This window comes from Muscardinus avellanarius, assembly GCF_963383645.1.
Source record: "Muscardinus avellanarius genome assembly, chromosome: 1".
NCBI classification, from domain to species: Eukaryota; Metazoa; Chordata; class Mammalia; order Rodentia; family Gliridae; genus Muscardinus; species Muscardinus avellanarius.
Window position 1 is genome coordinate 131,616,371 of NC_137786.1, and position 19,531 is coordinate 131,635,901.

At 41.0% G+C, this 19,531-nt stretch overlaps 1 protein-coding gene across 2 annotated transcripts in view; it reads right to left on the bottom strand.

Moving 5' to 3' along the window:
- SNX19 (sorting nexin 19) overlaps window positions 1–4,460 on the bottom strand; it is a gene marked incomplete at both ends in the record, with an annotated part of 36,812 nt that extends 32,352 nt beyond the window's left edge. For both annotated transcript variants that reach the window (XM_080692469.1, XM_080692468.1), the window contains 2 exons: window positions 184–322; window positions 2,775–4,460. In XM_080692469.1, coding sequence (XP_080548595.1) covers window positions 184–322; window positions 2,775–4,460 — 1,825 coding nt within the window. The remainder of the gene's footprint in view (window positions 1–183; window positions 323–2,774) is intronic.
- Window positions 4,461–19,531: the final 15,071 nt, after the last annotated feature.

A 19,531-nucleotide genomic window follows, 5' to 3' on the forward strand; every position in this document is an offset into this window, starting at 1 on the left:
AAAGGGCTTCCGGGAACCCCAGTACCACCACACACGCACACACACACACACACAAAGTCAACTTCTAAAGTCAACTTCAGTTACATTCTCTTCCCCACCAACTCACAGACCACGCATCATTCAGATTAGGATGGCTAGATGTGAATGGCAAGCAGGCAGTAGGGTGATGGGGAAACTCCTGACTTTTGATGAACTTTCGTAGATCTGGCTTCTCCTCCAGACGGGTCTGCAGATTCAAGAACTCCCTGTAGCGGCGGTTCACAGTGTGGTAGGCCAGCTGCGGTAGGCCACTGCTGTTCTCACCATTAAAAGCTGTCTCATACTGTTGAAGAAACAGATTTATTCACTAGCCAGGTTTAGACAATTTTAAAGGCTGGCTTTAATGACAATTTGTTCAATGGTCACACAATAACAGTAGAATTGGGGTAAAGGACAGGAGATGTCCCTCTTCTGTTGTAAAATCTAACACACCTGATTGCTGCCTGGAGTTGTAAAGCATAACTCAAACCCCAAAGGTGGTTGAATTAAGGAATGAGATGCACTTTCTGATGAACTTGGCCCAGAAGATCAGAAGTGAGTTTCACTGCTCTTCACCATTACTTCTATCCAAAAGCTCCCTCACCACCCAGACAGTTCATTTATAGAAAATGGCTATGAAACTATTTTTTCAAATTTTAAAGACTGAGTATAAAATAGAGGAAGAACACATGTAAGAATGATATCACCTCTATCACCCCTAAATTATAACTTAGGCCTTATACAGGAATATCATTTTGCCATTACACAACCAGTGCTAATTTATATTAGTTGGGGCAAGAACAAATAATCCCAAACAAGAGGTGAACAGAAATCATTTGTTCGCTTAGAGTGAATTAAAAGAACATGTGTTTTATTTTACTTTGGGCAGATTAATCTTCCTAATTGTTACTCTTAAGGCTAAACTGATTTTTTTTCCCCCAAGCACATATCTGTATGAGAAGTCACATGATGACTGTAGATGTTGTAAGGGGCCAGAGCTGGCTGCCTTCCTGTACTTGAAGGGCTGGTACATGGGAAAGATGCCTAGTACTGCTTGTTCCCGGAAGACTGGGCACCTGGAACAGCATGGAAGCTGCAACTCACTACAGAGAAAGACTTTCTGCCAGAGTAGTTAAGAAATTATAAAATCCTGTGGGAGAACTATATATGTGATTGTACTTATTAGGTGTAGGTTATTGTTATTGTTTGGCAGAGGTATTTTATTGTGGCAAATGATGGAAAAAAAATTATCTCATTGTTGGTGGGACTTGCTGGTATCTTAAAATTTCCTAAAATGAGAGACGAAGGGATATTCATCATGAAAAGTGAGCAAATAAGCCCCTCAGAGCAGTACTGAAAAGGAAAGTCAGGTGGAATTCAGGGCAGGCCTCTCAGACTTGGAGCACTTGGAAGGTAAGATGCTTTCTGTGGAATATTCTTCTTGGAGGACAAAATTCAATATTGATGTATTCACTTCAATCACATAAACTAAAAACTGTTTTACTATCAGAAAGTATAATACTGATAGAAAAGTTAAAATCATAGTTATGTCCATATGAAAATTTAAAAGCAATCTCAAGCTATACACAATTGGTCACATTATTTTGTTGCTCATTTTTTACTTTACCCTTTTCTAATGTCCACTTGAGGCAGGCAGGAGGTGCCAAAATTTAGCAACCACAAAGGGAAAAAGAATAATGGGGAAAACACTATGATCCTAAATATTTTCTCCATTAATTTCTGCTCATGAGGAAAACCACTGCTGTTTAATATTAGTGTTAGACTATGTCATAAAATGAAATAACTAGAAACTGATACTTAAATGTGAGAAAGCTGAATGTCATAGGGATAACTACAATTAGGAGAACAAAAAGGCAGCAATATGTTAACAAAGTTACACCAGTCCTTTGAGGCTAGCACGTTATTATGACCAGATATCTGCACTTCTAACTTGCCTACATATGTACATACTCCCTTGACTTAACTTGAAAATGTCATGATGTTACCTTCCAAAATGCTAGGTCGCTATATCTATGTTCAGCAAATTAGGGAAGGTCTTTTCTTCTTAACTGGACTGGGATTTTGGGGAGTAGTGTAGTACCTAGGATCATTTCTAATAAAAGTTTTTGTACTCAGAATGAAGGAAATGCAGAAATGGTAAATAAAATCCAATAGATAGGGTCTTGCACAGGGATTGCTTTCTAAACTTCCCTGCTAATTCCTTTTAGAAAAATACTACCATCTCTTATACTTTGCTTTGGGAAGGTACCTGTATTTACCTTTGAAGGTCCAAGTTCCTTGTTCCTGAAGAAGTTTAAGCACAGACTTGGAAAACATCTGGCAGATATGATATGAAAAAGGCTGGCTGCATTAAAGCAGTGGGTCCTCCAAAATGACCTGAGGTAAGGCTGTCTCCATGGCATTTTAAAAATATAGGGAACCCTGGGCTCTACTTTGGACATTCTTGTTCAAAATCTGTCAGAATCAGTATAGTTAAAAGGCAGTGCAAGAGATTTTGAGGTGCAGCAAGGTTTGGGAACCACTGAAAAATAGGATCTTCAGTATAACAACTCTGAGCTTCTAGGACTATTTGTGTAGAGATTAGCCTACTTGCCTAATAAATTAGCTTACAGATGCTTGTTGAATTAAACACAGCAAACTAAGTCATCTCTGCCTGAGAATATTAACTTCACTGACTCTGCTTTCCTGAAGCACTCCCAACCCACAGTAGAGACCCACAGCTCAGATTCTGTTACCTTCACAGTGTAGAGTGTGTATGGGTGGAATCCAGTGCCACTATGCTCTCGGGCAGTAATGGTGCCAGTGATACGTAGGTTCTGGATGACAACTGGGCCATCCGGACTGCTCAGGGGCTCAAAGCTGAAAGTAGCTGAGCTAAGAGGACCAGGTGGAGAAGAAGAAAGTGTAACTGGTGGCAGAGTTGGATCGAGGGAACTCACACCATTGGTGAGGTCCTTCTCTAAGCATGAGGGCCGCGGGGGCCGAGTCTTTTCTGGTTCCTCCAACAAAGCTGTAAGAGAAGTGGCATGTCCTTGCTCTACCTCCTTATCTGCTGTATCAATGTGGATTTCTGGGCAGGACTTCAGCATGGACACCAGCAGGCTCGTTTCTGTTTCTGTCCCTGGGGCCTCCTCAGCCTCTGCTCCTTCAATGCCCTCAGATCCTTCATCTTCCTTAGGCTCCAGAGACTGGGAATCCTCTAGAGCACACAGGGCATCCTGGATTCTGTCAGAAAGGAAGTTGCCTGGGGTCATGAGCATGATAGTTTCTTTGCCTAGTTCAGAGAGTGGAGATTCCAGCTCTGAATCTTCACATAAGAACAGCGGGCCTCGAATATCTGGCTGCAGGAAGTGGGATGAGTCATTTCCTACTTTTCTTTCTTCAAGCATCCCAGCCAAATCTCCCTCTACAACTTCATGGCCTTCTTCAACATCTGGAGAAGGCCCTGGCTCACTACAGTTCAGGGGCAATGAGGCTGCTACTGGAGAAGGGGCTCTCCCTTCTGGTAGATCCTCTACCTCAACAATCAGTGGCAGAGATGTGGGCACTGAGGGCTGCTCCATAGTATTGGCTGCACAAGGTGGTTTAACCCCTTGTGCTGGATGATTTCTGGCCTTGGAAAAGATACCCACGAGTATAAGATGGATCCAGTCAGGATCTGACAACTTGCTGATCAGTGGTAAGATTACATTGCAGGTAATGAGTTCAACCACTACATGGCGTCCAGTTCTAGTCTCCAAGTGGGGCTTCGGCACTAGCCCTTGAAGTAACAGGTTCACAATGCCACGGGTATAGATGACCTCAGTACTAGGGCTGTTCACAGCCGGATGTGGGGCAGTAGACTCGCAGTAAGCTTCCCAGAGCTGGGAGGGCTGAATTGGACCACTCTGCTTCTTTGTAGTGGCCTCTTTTGCCTGTATGTAGCTCTGCAGGTGACAACCACAGAGAGTCAGAATTCTTTGGGCAAGAGCATGGCTGTCCACCATACCCATCCTCCTCCGAAGCTCCTGCACCAACCCTTTCATGGCTGTTTCCATCTCTTCCTTAAAGGCTGGCTCCTTGCTCACTGAATGATACCAAGATAACACAAAATCTCGAATAATCATCTGGATGGTACTGTTGATCTCCTGCTCCAGCTGCCTTTCTGCCTCAGGACATGGAGGGCAGGTGGCTACTGGGATGAAGCGTTCCAGGTGCAGTCGACCTGAAGCCCCCACAGTGGCGCTGGAGCCCAGCCATCCTCCCAGTACCAACAGCAACAGAGACAGAAGGCACAGAAGCCACACATTGACCAGAAGGTGGATGACCAGGAGCCAGCCAAGCAAGACACCCACAGCCATCAGCTTCCGGCTACTCCACACAGGACTGAGGTTAGAGAAAGCTGAGGTCTCTTGGACCGGGGGCGCTGTCTCGGCCTTCATGACTGAAAGGAGCAGGTGGCTTCCTTCGGTGACAGTCCTCTTTTTATTTTATCTCTGTGTCAGGGAACGGGACGTGAATTATGTTCCAGATACAAGAAAACCTGGGGATCTATTCAGAGCACGGCCTGGGGGCTCTGGGCCCTCAAAGTCCTACAGGCAATGTAAAATGACAGCTCGGCGTCTCCCTGTTGCTGTCGTCAACAGCGCCCTCCAGCCGGCCGCTTCCTGCGTAGACGTGGTTTCCGAGAAGTCAGTGGCCTTCATAGTGCTGCGGGGACAGCACTCCGCAGCCTCCCACCGCCCCGCACACTTACAGACGCCGGCTGCTCACACGTCGCCGGGGGCCGCGCGCCCAGGCTGAGCTCCCGCCTGGAGTGGACTCATTGGGGGTCAGAGCCGACGGCTGACAGCCTTCGCCTGCAGCTACTGCAGGCTCGGGGGTCCAAGGCGACTGCGCTCCGCAGCCCCAACTACGTGTGGGCAGCCGGCCGGCCCGCAGCCGGCGACTGCTTCCGGGTCGCGGCTGGCGGGAGCGAGGCATCCTGGGACAGCGGCCGGGTGCGCGCGCGGTCTGGGCGGAGCAGCGTGGCGAGTGCCCCCTAGTGGTGAGAAGCCGTGGTGACTGCAGGTGCAGTTCTTCCCCAAGGACCTGCAAAAATTACGTGTCACTCAACCTCGTGGCCTTGCAGCAGTGACCCACAGACTTAGACCTCTGGAGCCTTTAAAACGCGTCTCAACTCTATTAAATGTTGTCTTCAAACACCACCTACTGCTTAGGGAAACTCTCAGTAAACCCAGTTTATTGTAGTCCCGTGGGAGCATATTTATAGTGACCTGAAGGATTTTTTTGTTATTGTTGTTGCAGTACTGGGGATTGAACCCAAGGGGCAAACTACCTCCGAGCTAATAGTCAGCCCTATTTTTTGTTCTTTGTTTTGAAACAGGGTCTAAGTTGAGAAAGGCCTCACTGAGTATCTGAGGCTGGTTGTGAACCTGAGATCCTCCTGTCTCAGTCTCCCAAGTACTAGGATTACAAGTGTGCACCACCCTGCCAGGCTGACCTGAAGGATTTTAACGTTCACCCCCAAACTAGCCCCAATTCACTGCCCACCTCACTTGTTCTCAGGAATTTTAGAATACCAGTCATAAAACATGCTACAGAGACAAACTGATTTCTTAAGTTTCATATCCTCTATTACAAAATCGTATTTGGGATTTGGGGTTATTTGCTTGTGGCACCGTTCAAGCAGTTAAATATTTTGAATGTCTGCTGTGTTCAGTCACCATGATTAATAGACTGTAGGAATAAAAGCATCCTTGTCCCAAGGCCTTTGCAGCTGATTGGGGGAAATGAGTTCTTTGACACAAATAGATATTTAATAATGCAGGCCACTATGGGCTATAGTAACAAGAAAAATCTTATAGATATTCAGAGAAAGGAAGATTGCTGTGAGTGCAATGGTAACAAGGTGGACCTGACAGAGAATGTAGTCTTCATGCTGAATCTTTAGGGATGAAAATTTCTTTGTTTCTACAACCATCTCTTTTCCCCCTCACCTCCCAAACGCATAGAAGAGGAAGGCAGAGATAGAGATGTATTTTTAGATAATTTTCTAATATGCTTAGTTTGGAATATGTTGCATGTTTGATGGTTTTCAGCTTTTACACATTCACCTTAGATGTCTACACAAACAGAATGACATACAGCAATATTAAATATCTGATGATATGACTGACCAAGTGTAGAAGTGTTTATGAGCTTTTGGTGTGAAGCCAGCTCCCTTCCCACCTCAGTGCTTAGGAGTTCTGTCTGTAATGTGGCTATCCTTTTTATTTTGGCACACGAAGAGTACAATTTGCATAGAACTGCTCACAGTTGCCCATCTTCAGCATTTTCAATGCTGTTAGCAGCCTTTTGTAATTATAGCATTTACTCCCTGGATGTTTTAGGGAATCTTCAGGCAAATTCCATCCCAAATCTGTGCCAACAAGAAGCATATTGCAGCACTTCTCTCATCTTCATTTCTACTATTGGAGCAAAAGAATCCATATTTATGCAAAAGAAACCATATTTAGATGAGAGGCATGGCTTATGACTAATCACTTCAAAAGCAAATGGTGCAATTTAGGATCAAAGTGTCCACAAAAGTGGACTGGGCCCATCCCTAAAATCCTAGAATGCCAGTCCATGTTACCATGACACACCCCACTTTCATACTGCTTTTCTTTCCATGAAAAAGAGCATAAGAAGTGGATGCTGCCCCTCTTTCTTATCCCTGTCAGATCATTGCATTGTTCTCAGGAACAGTTAGAGGATGACAACAATGCTCTGGGGGAAATATCTGTGCTTAGTTGGGAACTACAATAGAAAAGTGAGTGATGAAGGGACTAATGATGCTGCTGAAGACTTTGTGTGGGCAGCTCAGAGAAAGTTTACTCCACAGTGTGATCTGCGGTGTATGTTCAGGGTGGGAGGAACTGACCTTGTAAGTGGGCACCGTGCCACCTGACCAGATGGTCTGGAGCACCGAGGTAGCCAAGAGTGTCTTCCTGATTTCGAAGCAGGTTTGATGGACATGCTAATGCACTTGTCATTTGGACGGCTGTGAGTTTCTGCCCAGGGTCTGGGACAGACCTCATCCTCCAAGCAGATTAATCACTGGGAGGAGGCAAGAGTCAGGACTGATGTTCACTGGTGTGTGTTTGTGTGTGTGTGGGGGGGGCTGGCTATCTGGCCACTCTACTCTTCCTTTGCAAGGTCTTTCCTTCTTTTCTTATAATTTCTCAAAGCAATAATAGCATAGTGCTAGAGTAATGGGATAACAAGACATATAAGACATAGTTTTTTCATCTCAAGAGACTTGCCACCTAGTAAAGGAGAGACAAATAGAAAAATGTAATTAAACATGAGCTCATGTTTAATGATGTTTTATGATCAGCAAGTAGGGGTAGTCAACTGGGGAATTGGGTGGCTCATGGAAATTTTATTGGAAAGTTGGGAAATAGACAATAAGTAAGTGTGTTATTTAAAAATGTAGGGTAGAGAGAGAAGACAAAAAGGGAGGGGAGGTCTTTCAGGCTGCAGGAGGTATGCGAGTACAGTCAGGGATAATAAGAGCAAAGGGCACTGTGACAAGGGGCCAGTCTGGAATCACCCCGTGTCACATATTAACTTTCTCTCAAACATAGAAGATAAGGTAATTTACTGAAGGGAGATTCAGTAATGGGGCTGGTGAGCAGATAAGTGGTGGTGCAGAATTATTGCTATGAGAAATAGAAAAGGTGCTAAGTTGCGGAGGGCCTCACTGAGTAACTGAGGCTGGCTGTGAACTGAGATCCTCCCATTTCAGCCTCTCAAGTACTGGGATTATAAGTGTATGCTACCATGCCTGGCTATAAGCAAGACATTTTGAGTCTGAATTTTTTTAGAAAAGTGACTTATCTGAGGTTGGAAGTCATCAATATTAGGGTAGAAAGAACTGTAATTTTTTTTTTTTTTGTACTGCTGATTGAACCCAGAGCTATTCTACCTCTGAGCTACATCCCCATCTCTTTTTAGTTTTTAGTTTGAAACAAGAAGATCTGGATAAGCTGATGATGGTCTCATTAAGTTGCTGAGGCTGGCCTTGGGCCTGTGATTCTCCAGTTTCAGCTTCCAAGTACTGAGATTACTGGTGTGAGTCACCATGCCTACTAAGAACCATGATCTTGATACAAAAGTCCTCAGTCAATGAGAAATATCAGGAGGCTGACATGTGATGTAATAAACGGAGAATACATTAATACAAGCATAGGAGGAGGAAATTGTGAGTAATGTGAGAGGCTATGAAGGGCCAGGGTATTGCAAAGAGCATTTTTCCATACCCTGCCTCTTAGGCACAGCAATGGAGAACAAATGGCCACCAGAGAGCAGCAGCGAGCACCATGTTCTAAGGAAACTCACATCCGTTTACTCATTCATTCATTCATTGTACCCATCTATTCTACAAAGACTAAGCTAGGTATTGGTAGTTCAAAGATGGGGTTTATATGGTTTTTCTCCTCAAAATAATTCACAATCTATTTCAAAAGATAGACATTGACATAATATAAAAAACAGAAATATGTTGAAACAAAAGAATACAGAGAGTTAGGGAAGTTGTATAGAAGCGATGATATTTGAGTTAGCCTTGAAGGATGTGTTAACATTTCCATGAATACAGGAGGAGCAGGTTATTTGGGAATAAGAAAAACACTTGAAATGCTGCATAAGCTCTTATATTAGTCTTCTAGGGCTTATAACAAAATACTACTGACTGAGTGGCTTAAACAACAGAATTTTATTTCCCACAGTTCTAGAGACTGAATGTCTAATATTCTAGAGACTGAAAGTCAAAGATTTTGAATTGGAATTGGAAGGGTTGGTTCTGTCTGAAGCCTCCCTCTTTGCCTTGCAGTTGGCCACCCTTCCACTGTGTCCTTACAGAGACTTTCTCTGTGTGTGAGCATTCCTGTGTCTCTCCCTTCTAAGGACATCATCAAGTTGGATTAGCATCCCACCCTTATGCCCTTGTTTAACTTTAATTATATCAAATGCAGTCAGAGTCTGATGTGTACTGGGCTACAGGGCTTCAACAAATGAGTTTTGAAGAGACATCACTCGGTCCATCACAGCTTCTTTCTACCTGTGGGTTATGTGAATGACAATATTTGGATTCTCAGGATGCTGAAAAGGAGGGTGATCGTTATGATAGTTACAAGTATTTGTTTTTACTGCATACAAGAATGGAACCAGCACTGAACTGCAAGTTAATGGGATGTAGGATTAGCTTCCACATCTGATTATATCAAGTGCTAAGGGCTCTGGTAGATTTTCCTGCTGCAGAACAACTAGCTCCTGAAGAGGAAGCATGTTGTAATGAGAGAAGGGGCTCATAAGAGGATTCAGAGTGGGAAAGAAGTTCACAGCACACTAGCGCATCTCACACCCGAACCAAACCCATGCAAGATAGAGATCACACTTGGAGATGAGGATAGCCCTGAGAGCAGTGAGCAGTGGGTGGTGACAAGCATGGTGGCCACATATTTCTTTAGCAGGACCACAGCCAGGTTCTAAGCTTTGTTCTAGCTGCAATAAAATGGAACAGAGTCCCCAACTTCCACTTTGATTCATAACCTCTGAGGGAGTTTGAAAACATTCTAGATCAGTGGTAGCTCCTGGAAGAGAGATGCAAATTCGTCCTTAAAAAGAATGTTCTTGTTTAAGATCATAGAATAAGAACAGTCTTAAAATGGAATAAATATGCCAGGCCTGGTGGCCCATGCTTGTAATTCCAGCATTCGGGAGACGGAGACTGGAGGATCGCAGTTCTGAGACAGCCTCAGCTCCTTAGCAAGTCCCTTCGTGACTCAGTGAGACCCTGTTTCAAAAAATAAAAAGACTAAAAAATAGGAGTGTGGGCATAGCTTGGAGGTCCAATGCCCCTGGGTTCCATCCCCAGTACTGCAAAAAAAAAAAAAGAGGAATAAATATGAACTCTAAATTCAAGGTCATCAAGTATCAAGAAGGCAAGTTAGCATGAATGAGAATCAGATGAAATAGTAAACAACAGATGTAGACCACCAGGACGGTAAATGTAGAAATTATCTGATATTTAATACGAAGGATCTATGTATAAACTCCAAAGGAATGATACACAGAGAGGATCTAGCAATGACAGATTGTCAGAGAGAGCCATATAGATTCAAACTGTAATGAGATCAAACATTTACAATGAAAAATATGACTACTGAAATTGAAAAAAAAACCTTAATAGGTGTGTTAGTTGATTGAGTATAGCTGCAGAGAACATTATTGATCAGCAGTGTTTGTTGAAAGAAGGTACTTAGACTGCAGTTTACAGAGCCAGTGGGTTGAGTATATAAAAGAGAAATAAAGAGAATGGAGGTTAGAATAAAAATTCTAATATTTATATAATCAAGATTCTCAAGGGAGGTAATAGAAAGAATGGAGAAGTGAGCACTTGAAAAGTTTTTAGCAGAAAATTTTCTAAAATTCTGATTAAAATATAAACTCATAGATTTGAGAAACATTAATCTGGGTGTGGTGGTGCATGCCTATATTCCCAGAACTTGGGAGTCTGAGACAGAAGAATCACAGGTTTGAGGCCAGCCTCAGCAACTTAGTGAGACTGTTTAAAAAGAAATAGGGCCCAAGTGTCAAGTGTAGCTCAGAGGTAGAATGCCCCCGGGTTCAACCTTCAGTAACACACACACACACACACACACACACACACACACACACACACACCACACACACACACACACACACACACACACACGAAACTTTAATAATTTAGAGTAGATCAACAGAGCTAAAAGTTTATTATTTAAAAGGCTAATAAAAAAGAATAAAGTGACATCTATTTGGAATAAAAATATGATAAAACAATTAAGTTGAAAAATGATATAATAATTATAGATATGAGATATTAAAGACAGAGATTTAAACTTTATGGCAGAAAATTTTCATTTAAAATGAAAACTTTTTAAAGAAAAGTATAGTTATACAATAATATCAATAAGAGTTAGGGTATATGAATAAATTTATATTAAGAAATTAAATGAGAGTTTGAAAATTTCTGCAAAGAAAATACCAGATGGTCTTACCAGCCACTTTTCTCAAATTAATATCAAATAAAACAGGTAATTCCAAATTAATGTAATCTTATATAAACTTAAGAGAAGCAAAAATGTACACTTTTATAAATCATGAACAGGGTTGAACTTGAAATAAAAAATAAACAAGACAGAACAATAAAAAAAATTTATAGGCTACCCTCTCTTATCAACTTAAGTGCAAAAATGTCTTAAATGAAGTATTATTAACTAAATCAAGTAATATATTTGTAAAAGATACTATGAGGGTGGTTTAACATTAAAAATTTCATAATCATCCACTCCTACATTACATTAAGGATACAAATCTTAAGTGATCTTAGTAGATCAGTAGGTATAGTAAAAGTATTTAGTAATATTCAATATCCACTCATGATTTCAAATATGATCAAATAAACCTCATAAAAATATTTCAGGAGAGCATTTTCTTACCTTAAAATATAAATTGAATGAGAAGTGTTAGAAGCACTTTTCTTATTAAATTATTTTCTTACACTTAAATATTTAATAGGCCTATTGGTTATAAAGATATAATTGACCTAAGATAAGTTTCAAATACTTCAAGTGCACAATGTTATAAGTTTTAACACATGCATGCATGCGTGTGTGTGTGTGTGTGTGTGTGTGTGTGTGTGTGTGTGTGGTGTACTGGGAACTGAACCCAAGGTGCACTTTACCACTGAAATACACCCCCAGCCATTTTATTCTATTATTATTTTTTATTTTGACTTAGTGTTTCTCTTAAGTTGTACATTCTGGTCTCAAACTTGTGATCCTCCTGCCTCACTCTCGCTGGTATCTGAAATTACAGGCGTTTGCCACCACGTACAATTTATTATTGATTTTTTAAGATTACTTTTAATATTCTGAATGTAAGCAGCAATATTTTATCAAAGTTTGTAGCTGGCTTCACAGAATCTTTAAAAGAACAAAGTTCTTAATTTTGAAGAAGTCCCGCTTATACCTCTTCTTAGACATGTCAACAACTTTGCAATCATATTCCATCCAAGTTTCTGTGTCCAAGCCATTGGCCACAGCTCAGGAGTTGACATAAACTCACATGTCTGGCCATTTTACTTCCAAGAAAAATGAACATCCAGGTGGACTGCTTAAAGATCTGCCCAATAGGAAGATTTTTCCTTTACCACTATCCTTCAGAAGGTCCCAGAAAGGGGCTGTAGTCCTTTCTGTGCCTGTCCTTTACTGTTTGATGCTTGTACATTGTAAACCATCTGTGAGCCATATCTAAGTTTTCTCTCCCTCCAACAACTGATTTTAGAGCACTCTCAATGAGGACATAAGTGAAGGCTGGGAGAGAAAAGCTGATATAGCAAGAGGGGAATCACAGGCATTTGAACAAATCTTCATGTAACTTGTACTGTATCCATCATAATCCTTACAGCTATAATTTAACAGATAGACCATGCAACTTAAAGAAGAAAAGGTTTGTTTTCTTAGGGTTTTGGGTTCAGTCCATCTGAGGCCAGGGACCCCAGATCTTGGGGCATGGCGGGAGGAAGTGGAAAACGGTAGAACTCAGGGGCTGGGCTGTGCTCTTCATGTTCAGAGGTGGGAAGCAAGAAGGTGAGCTTGTGGAGGAGGAACCATATATATAATCTCCAAGGCCAGACCCTCAGGAACTACCTCCTCCAGCCACACCATACTGGCCTACCATTACAATGGATTTGTCCACTTTTGTCTGGGATACAATCCTCATGACTCAATTATATCAACCCGGAATTTTAATAAATGAGTTCTTTAGGGAACATTTACTTTTTAAAAATTTTATATTGGTGCATTGTATTCATACATCTTAATGGGATGCAAGATGGTGGAGGCACACATGCACACATCACTCAATTAACCCTTACCCAGTTCTCACCCCATTCCCTCCTCCTCCCTCCTTCTCATGTTTGGCCTAGTGATTGACATTGATATGTTTGTTAAAGTACAACATGTACATTAGAGAATTTCCCTCTTTCCTGCTTCCATCCCCTCAGTTAGGTTGCCTTATTTGCTCATCTATAGAATCTCCTTCTTTGTCTAGAGTTCCTCCTATGACCTATTTTTCTTTTAGGGAACATTTTCTACCTAACTATAACTTGCTGCTCCTGGCCCTTAAAGAGTTCATGCCCAGCTCAGAACACATTCCGGAGGCTGAGACCAGAGGATCGCGGTTCGCGGACAGCCTCAGCTATTTAGTGAGGCCCTCTGCAACTCAGTGAGACCTGGCTTCAAATAAAGAATAAAAAATAGAGCAGGGGGTGTAGCTTGGAGATTGAATGGCCCTGGATTCCATCCCCAGACCTGCAAAAATAAATAAATATTGATTATGTAACTTAGAGGAAAAAGATTTATTTTCTTATGATTTCAGGTATAGTCCATGTGAGGCCAGGGACCTCTGATCTCAGGGCATTGTGGCAGGAAGTGGAGGAAGAAAGAGTACATGGGCTGTGCTCCTCACATCGCAGAGGAGGAAGGAAGAGAGCAAGCTGGGGATGTGGGGGGGAAGGAACCATATATGTAATCTCCAAGGCTGTGCCCGCAGGGACCACCTCCTCCAGCCACACCCTACTGGCCTAGCAGGTACAACCCAGATAAATCCATTACAATGGATGTATCCACCTCTGAGATTACAACCCTCATGGCTCAATTACATCAACCCTGAATATTAATAAATGAGCTCTTTAGGGACATATTACATCTAACTATAACATGTACCTTTAGGGTCTACTCAAGCCTAAGCTTATGTGTGTGTGTGTGTGTGTGTGTGTGTGTGTGTGTGTGTGTGTGTGTGTGTACTGGGGATTGATCTCAAGGACATTCTACATCCAAGCTATACCCCCCAGCCCTATTTTTTTTTTTTTTGCAGTACTGTGGAATGAACCCAGAGGCATTCTAGCTCCGAGCTATACCTCTAGCTCTATTTTTTATTCTTTATTCTGAAATAGGGTCTCACTGAGTTGCAGAGCGCCTCACTAAGTAGCCGAGGCTGTCCCCGAACTGTGATCCTCCTATCTCAGCCTCCCAAATGCTGGGATTACAAGTGTGCACCACCATGCCTGGTTTATTCTTTATTTTTGAAACAGGTTCTCACTAAGTTGTGGAGGGCCTTACAAAGTAGCTGAGGCTAGCCACAAATCTGTGATCTTCCTGTCTCAGCCTATCAAGTACTGGGATTACAAGTGTGTGCCATACTCAGCTTTTATTTTTATTTTGAAACAGAGAGCCAGGCGTGGTGGCGCACGCTTGTAATCCCAGCATTTGGGAGGCTGAGACAGGAGGATCACGGTTCGGGGACAGCCTCAGCTACTTAGTGAGGCCCTCCGCAACTTAGTGAGACCCTGTTTCAAAATAAGGAATAAAAAATTAGGACAAGGGGTGTAGCTCAGAGGTCAAATGCCCCTGGGTTCCATCCCCAGGCCCGCAAACAAACAAACAAACAAACAAACAAAAAACAGGGTCTCCCTAGGTGATGAGAAACTCACTACTTGCTGAAGCTGTCCTTGAAACTATGCTCCTCCTGTCTCTGCCCCATAAGTACTGGGATTACAAACATGTACGACCACGCCTGGTTTATAGAACATTTATTTGATGATGGAGTACTGCTGTGTATACCCAACCTTATGCCTTTCTGGGTCAGATTACACTCAGATTATGGGAGGCAAAAGTTTCAGGTAGAACTTAGTTAAATATTTAGTCTCTAATAATAGTCAGTATCAGCTGGGCATGGTGGTGCACGCGTGTAATCCCTGCTCTTGGGAGGCGGAGACAGGAGGATCGCACAGGTTCGAAGTCAGCCTTACTGGCTTAAGTGACCCTGTTTCCAAATAAAACTAATATAAAATAGGTCTGGGAGTGTATCCCGGAGGTAGAAGGGTTTCCAGGAACCCCAGTACCCCCAAATAATAATAATAATAATAGTAATAATAATAATAAATACTCAGTATCAAGCCAAGAGCTGTATCTCAAAAGGAGAGTAGTTATCTGCATATGATGTTAGGGCTTGGCTTCAAACTTCTAAGGATCTACACTGTGATTTACCTGTAAGGGCCTGCTCAAGGCTCCAGACAACTTTAGCTGTCACTGACTTTTCATTTACCATCAGATCTTAGGAATCGTTTGGCCCAAGTGACAAACCAGCTTATATGTTACCTTGGACCTGTTGCAGAACCTTTTCTTGTTCCAGGGCCTGGTAAAAATGAGCAGCTGTTTAGATGATTCAATAAATGAATTGGAAGGACAAACTCATATGGGGAAAATGTTTCCTTGTAAATACAAAAAGGATGACGACTAGGCATAGTATCTAGGATATCTAGGGATATCTTGACATATGCCATTCTACTGGACCCCTAGAAATGTTAAGACATTCAGGGCACTTGAATTTTTGTCTGATGTTTCCTCACCAGATGACATGCAAATGTTTAACTAATCAGTCTAGTTGTTACTACTTTTACTCATGAGATCCAATCAACATAACACCATCAATGTCATCAATGTAAGACCCAGGTGATGCTTGCAGAAAGGAAAGGAAATCAAGAGATCCAATCAACATAACACCATCAATGTCATCAATGTAAGACCCAGGTGATGCTTGCAGAAAGGAAAGGAAATCAAGATCACCTAGGACCCAGAGTAAGAGAGAGATGATATATTTCTGAAATAAGACAGGGAAGGTGTATTAATAGCTGAAAGAAAATGGCTTCTGGTGGTAACAAATATGGAGGAAAAAAGTATTTGCCAGCTCAATAGCTGCATACCAGGTGCCAGGGGATATGTCAATTTGCTCAAGCAATGAAATCACATCTGGTACAGCAGGTGCAATAGGAATAACCACCTGGATATGTTTGTGATTTGCATTCTCAAGACCCATCTGTTTTCAACTTTCCAAACAGAACAATTGAGCAGGATGTGGAGGACATCACCACATCTTCGATCTTTATGTCTTTAAAATGGTAACAATCCCATGAAATCCCTTCAGGAATCCTGGAACTCCATCCAGGGATATGATACTACTTTGGTTTTGGTTTACTGTTTTCCTAGGTATAGAAAGTTCTAGAGTTTTTGCTTGGCCTTTCCTACCAGATTAGCCCTCACTCTACTGGTGAGGAAACTGATGTGGGCATGCTGTCACTTGTTTAGTATATTCATTCCAAGAATACATCCCAGAATTGGGGAAATAATTTCAGTATAATCCCACTGGAAGATGTTCCAAAGCTAAAACTGCATCTGATTTCCATAAATTGCTACTCTTACTAGTGGGCTATAGTGATATTTTAGGTCTTCTGGTATTAGTAACAGTTCAGAGTCAGCCTTCTTCACCATTGCATAGCCACTCTGATAAAACAGACAAGTCCGGGAATTGAATGAGAAGCCAGAACTCTCTATTTTGGTGATTTAATTTCAACTTCTATTCACTTGACTTAGAACTTTCCCACTTAATTTAATAGACTGTCCATCTATTTATTTCTTAAGGACAATAACCAACTAGTGGCACCATAGATATTTGTTAGTCATATTGCTGCTTTTACTCTGCTGTAAAGCATTATGGTAGCCCCTCTGAATTTATCTTTGATGATTAAATGCTATCACTTGGCTCCTTTTATCTTGTGATTCAAGTATGTCCATTGCTTTTAAGTTTGTACGTGTCTCACTTCTAAGCAAGTAGATCCCACTATAATTTCTAACCCACTGAGAAGAGTGACTAGAACTCACGTCAAGAATGCTAGGTCTCCATTTATAATTTACTTCTCATAATTGTGAAAGACATGTTCCTTGGACCCTATCAGGGTGGATGAACAGGTCTTATATGATAAATTTACTCTAACATTCTAATCTTCCTAAGCCTTTGGAGAACCTCTGTAGCATAGCAATGCAGTTCTGGCATCTCAACTTTATTTAGTATCACCCAAATTGATAGGCCCATGTTCAGCCTACCAATCAAAATGTCAGAGCCTTTTCTAGTCCCTTGAGCCATAGCTTTGCATTTATCTAGAGAGCCCATATCAAATTCAGCCTGATGAACATTATGTTTCTTCTACAATTTCTCCACATGTATAATGTCCATTGTAACACATATGCCTCAGATTTTTTTCTGTTATAAATTTAAAGAATTATCCAGTTCATTTGAAATGTGGCAGACTATTTCATGAATTATACCTTGTATGAGGCCTGCTGGAACTTGGATCAAATAAAGGTCTAGAAGCAAAGGATAGTGGGAATGTCTCTGAGAAAAACCATCAATATCTTTTGAAGGCATTTCAACCTTACGGGAGATTGGTACAGTTCCCTCAGGCAAAATGGGGCTAATCTCTTTAGAGAGGGGTAAAAATGTTGCTTCTGTTGACAAAAAAATTCAGCTGAATTTTAAGGGTTCAAAAATCCCAATATTTATAAAAGTTTGCCTTGATAAATTCCAATTCCATTTTTTAGGATTCTATTCTTCCCCAATAACAACGGAAAACAATCTGTGGGTTTCAAAATCAATTTGCATTGTAGTTCAACCACTCCATGGATTAGACTCTGAGTTAGGCTTTCAGAAATCTTAGCTCTGTTCCTACAGAAGATAAGAGTTTCTTTCAGGGATGACAAAGACACTTTCAGTTTATTTAGACTAAAAATGAGCTGAGAAATTTGCAGCCCAGAGATCAAGCTAATCTCTTTTTTATTCTTCCATTTTCCCAGCATAGCTAGAAACAACCAACTAATCTCATTATACTTGTTTAATTAATTAAAATATTGTAAGGATCAAATACATGGTAACCCATGTATTTTAAAGTACAGACATACACCACTTAATAACAGGAACATATTCTGAGAAGTGTCCTGTGAGGTGGTTTTTGTCATTGTGCAAACATCATAGAGAGTACTTCTACCAACTAACACAGCTGTGATTCCACTAGGTTATATAATCTTATGAGACCACCATCATAATATGGTCAGCCATTGACCCAAATGTCATTATCTGGTATCTAACTGTATTTGATTATAGGCATTTAATAGTGATATTTTACATATTTCTATTGCCACATCATACCAAGGACTATTAGTGTCCTCTTTGCTATGGGAAATAAAGTTATTATTGTCTTTAAATATAGTCAAATTAGAGAATCAATTCCAGGAACCTCAGAAATAATTCAGGAAACTCATCACTAAGATTCTCATCCTTTAGAATTATTCTTGGTACTAAAATTAATATTAGTCAGGGTTATCCATAGAAACAGGACCATATGATATATATGAAAAGGAGGCTCATTTGCACTGGTTACCACTTCAGCCCACTGCCTCTTAGGCTTCAGTTTCTCAGATTTATACAACTATGATGAGAAAACACTCATAAAAGTTGAGCAAAGCAACTGTTACTTACAGATAGCCATCAAGGGACAGTAGATTAGGATTCATGTCAAGTTTCTCCTCTAAGTTCTAGGAAAGCTTCCCAAGGTAGATGGAGTCTTTTCTGTTCATGCACAAATTTGTACCGCATCTGAGGGGCCCTGAAAAGCTGTCAGCCCTGGGTTTTGTATCCTGGGGTTAGGTGAGATGCTGGGCTCATGCATTTTAGGGCATCCTGTTCTAGGAGGGACAGGAACAGAATACAGTATATTCTGACCAGTTATTCCATATCTTGTAATGGTACATTCACAACATATTCTACAGCTATTCTTTCCTCCTTCCTTTCTCTCTTTCTTTCTTTCTTTCTTTCTTTCTTTCTTTCTTTCTTTCTTTCTTTTTTTCTTTCTTTCTTTTGGTACTGGGGTTCCTGGAAACCCTTATACCTCTGGGCTACACTCCCAGACCTATTTTTTATATTTTTATTTTGGAAACAGGGTCTCTTAAGCCAGTGAGGCTGGGTTCGAACCTGCGCGATCCTCCTGTCTCCGCCTCTCAAGCGTGGGGATTACAAGCGTGCGCCACCACATCTGGACTCTACAGCTATTCTTAAAAAACATCTATTTAACTATTTAATTTAGGAATTGCTATTACAGCAATTTAATTCTTAAGAATAGCTATAGAATGGATATTAGAGTAATTCTGGTCTTATACAATGAATTGAAAAGATGTTCCTCGTTTTCAATTTTATGCCATTATTCTCTATGTTGATTTTAATTGCCCCCCCAAAAGACATAAAAACCAAAAACTAATATAAGCTACCTACTAGAAACCCACTTTAACTATAAAGTAAAATGTTAAAAGCAAATACATGGAAAATTAGATACAAATTTAAAGCACTAATTAAAAGAAGCTTGAACAAAATTTGGTAGCTTATATTAGTTTTTGTTTTTTTTATGTCAGTATCAGCCTTTTAATTAGGATGATTAAGCCATTTCTTACATGTATTATTATTACTCATATGGTGAGTTTAAAATCTACCATCTTGTTTTTTGCTTTTAGTATTGTTCCATCCATACTTTACT